Source organism: Primulina tabacum, chromosome 2 (genome assembly GCF_025594145.1).
Source record: "Primulina tabacum isolate GXHZ01 chromosome 2, ASM2559414v2, whole genome shotgun sequence".
In the NCBI taxonomy this organism is placed as follows: Eukaryota; Viridiplantae; Streptophyta; class Magnoliopsida; order Lamiales; family Gesneriaceae; genus Primulina; species Primulina tabacum.
The window spans coordinates 3,466,242-3,469,104 of NC_134551.1; the positions used below are offsets into that span (position 1 = coordinate 3,466,242).

General features: G+C 35.6%; 1 protein-coding gene across 2 annotated transcripts; it reads right to left on the reverse strand.

The window, feature by feature from the left end:
- Positions 1 to 864: 864 nt before the first annotated feature.
- Positions 865 to 2,603, reverse strand: LOC142537285 (uncharacterized). 2 transcript variants are annotated; one of them, XM_075642828.1, is made up of 5 exons: positions 2,087 to 2,603; positions 1,917 to 1,993; positions 1,792 to 1,828; positions 1,563 to 1,677; positions 865 to 1,493 (listed from the first exon to the last, which is right to left on the reverse strand). In XM_075642828.1, exons 1-5 carry the CDS (start codon positions 2,337 to 2,339, stop codon positions 947 to 949), a joined length of 1,029 nt encoding a protein of 342 aa, XP_075498943.1. In that variant the 5' UTR covers positions 2,340 to 2,603; the 3' UTR covers positions 865 to 946. The 2 variants fall into 2 exon arrangements, with proteins under 2 accessions (XP_075498943.1, XP_075498945.1); XM_075642830.1 differs by having other exon boundaries at positions 1,581 to 1,677; positions 2,087 to 2,601.
- Between the last annotated feature and the right edge of the window lie 260 nt (positions 2,604 to 2,863).

Genomic DNA, 2,863 nt, shown 5'->3' on the forward strand with positions numbered 1-2,863 from the left:
GGATTTTAGAATGTGTCATACAAATTTTTCAAGAATATATTTAGCGACCAAAAAAGTGGGGAACTGAAATTTGTCTTCTTGATCAAATATTTAATTATTTGAAACGATTTCAAATAATTTTACGTAAAATCATTTGTTAAATCTATGTTAATTATCAATCTAGTTCAAATATAGCGATAGAAAACGTACACAATTTGAGTTTTTGTTAATCGTCCCTATCGGTTGGATAAATAACCTGGGAGTTGTATATATAGGCTTGGACAGTCCTCTCCCTTGAGCTAGCTTTTAAGGTTGAGTTAGGCTCCATGTTCCAATCTTAACATGGTATCAGAGCCCGGATTCCACCGTTATGTGTTGGACTGTCTATAATTAGGTCACCCGTTCTGCCCATAATTGGGTCATTTGTAAACTCCACGTTCCAGATGTTCATTCCTGGACGTGAGAGGGGTGTGTTAATTGTCCCACATCGGTTGGATAAATAACCTGGGAGTTGTATATATAGGCTTGGACAATCCTCCCCCTTGAGCTAGCTTTTGGGGTTGAGTTAGGCTCCAAGTTCCAATCTTAACAGTTTTCCACGCATAATCTACTAATTAATTCTTAAATGTAATTTCATTATATCGTCTGTTTAATTTGTTAAGCATGTGAAGCGAAAATCACTTATATATTATTGCTTTCTCTTTTCTTTTTCTTTTTTCTTTTTGCCCTACTTATCTACTACTTAATTTGCTCATTGCTGGAAGATCATGATCTACGTACAATTCTATACGTTACTTAGCTATAATATTTGGATTAGAACTTAATTGTGTTGAATTTATGCATATGATAACTTTGAAATTTCATAAAAATACTAATACCTGCTAAGATAATATAGAGTTGATATATTTATACTTTATTATCAATGCTACAAGAAAATCTAGAATTTTATATCGAATGAACAAGTACCTCATAGAGTCAGATCCAGAGAACTTGAAAAGCTTGCATTTTCACTGCAGAAATCTTGTTTCATCTTCTTAATTTGCTTCGAAGATGATCGAGTACTGTACATCGACAGAGACATATCTTCATTGCCATGAAAGATACATGGCTGCTTATTATCTCTTGATTCTAGCATGAGTGATAAATTCAAATCAAGTTCACAAATTCTGGCCTGCCTTTTAAACCGCGTCTCTTTTCGGAGGATCGCTTGCTCGCTCGAGCTCCGAGGCTGATTAGTTTGGTTCAAGGAATTGAGCTCAATAGGGTTTTGTCTAGATTTGCTTGACCAGGTCTCTTGCTTATGGATTGATACAAACTCGTCTTTCGAATCTTCATAAGAGCGAATTGGGGTAGAAAAATCAAGATTTTCAGGCCTAGAACAGTGGCTGCTCGAGATCCTTTCCCTGAGAGTGCGGTAAAATCCAGGTGTTGCCTTGTTATATGTAGTGTTCTGCCATATTGTAGAATTATCCAGCCAGTTCCCGTTACCATTCCAAGAAGCATCGCCAATATACCTTAAGTGATTAATCAAGGATTGTTAAAAATATAGGAGAAAAAGCAAGAATTTAATAAAGATAAGATACCTATAGTTGGAATAGTACCGATGCCTTTGATGAAAGCTTGAAAGTAGATGGAGTTGGCTTGGATTGTATATACTCCAATTTATGCGGTTCGCGTGAAGCATGTGATCTATCATCCCTGTAATGGACAAGGGTTGGTAAAGATACCGAAAACGTGAAACTTCACATACATGTTAAATCAAGTTTGAGTGAAGCCTTTATTTAAAGTGAAAGAAATTAACTAAATAAGTACCTCGACTGGGTTCTTCAGTTTTCTTGCTCCTATACATCTGTGAAATTACAATTAAAATTTGATCAACAACTTCATGTTTAGAATTTGTCGAAAAAATTAAAAAAAATACCAAGTTTAATTTATACTTGCAAATGGCTCTTGACATGTGCAATGTTTAGTCCTTTGATGTCCATCAACTGCAGTACTAATTTTGGTGTTGCTCCTGAATCAAAACCCCGGAAACAAGCAATGGAGAATTAGTCTATGATCCAAAAGTAGGATTTCTTTTTATCGATTAAACGATTTCGAATCTCACTCTCTTGTCCTCCGAGCCTTTCCACTGCCTGCTCAAACAGAAGATGAAGATCAGGCGTCCACTGGAGCCTAGGCATCTTTGATCGGACATAAGGCCTCACCGATGACTTCTTGTTGCTGATCTCTTCAACTGCGCTGATGTTGCTTGAACTTCCTCCATCTTCTTGCTTGCAGCTTTCGTCCTTTGCTGTGCGCTCGTCTTCTCCGGAATGGCTAGTGACCTTAGAACACTCAGTATCACCACTTCCCTCCATCAAATTAATTTTTTTATATCCCTCTTCAAGAAATAGAGAGTTTGATACTCGAAATAGTTAAGGGTATGCACATATTGATATTTCACACTATAAGTATATATTTCTCTTCCCTTAAAGATCAAAAGAGAATGAAGTTTCAAGATCTATATAATTAGTTCCTCCCACAGGACATGATGCAATAATAATATTTTCTTTGACTAAGTTTGAAAATGAATACAGAAAAAGAACTCCCTGGTCCTTTCCAGTATCAATAATAAACGAAGAATACACATGAAAGAACTATATATTCTCTCTCCAGGCTTTGAAAGGTCACATGTCTCGAGCAATAGTTAAACAATTAGCTTAACGTACAGTACTAACGAGTTAGGTTTTCGTCCAAAAACTGGCAAAAATCGGAGTAAACGTGAAAAAGATCAAATTTATCGTGTTAACACCAGATCTTGAATAATTATAGGACAAAAAAATCTTTAAATCAGATTATAAGATCAAATTTCAAAATTTTCCGTATTTTCAAAAAGAAAAAA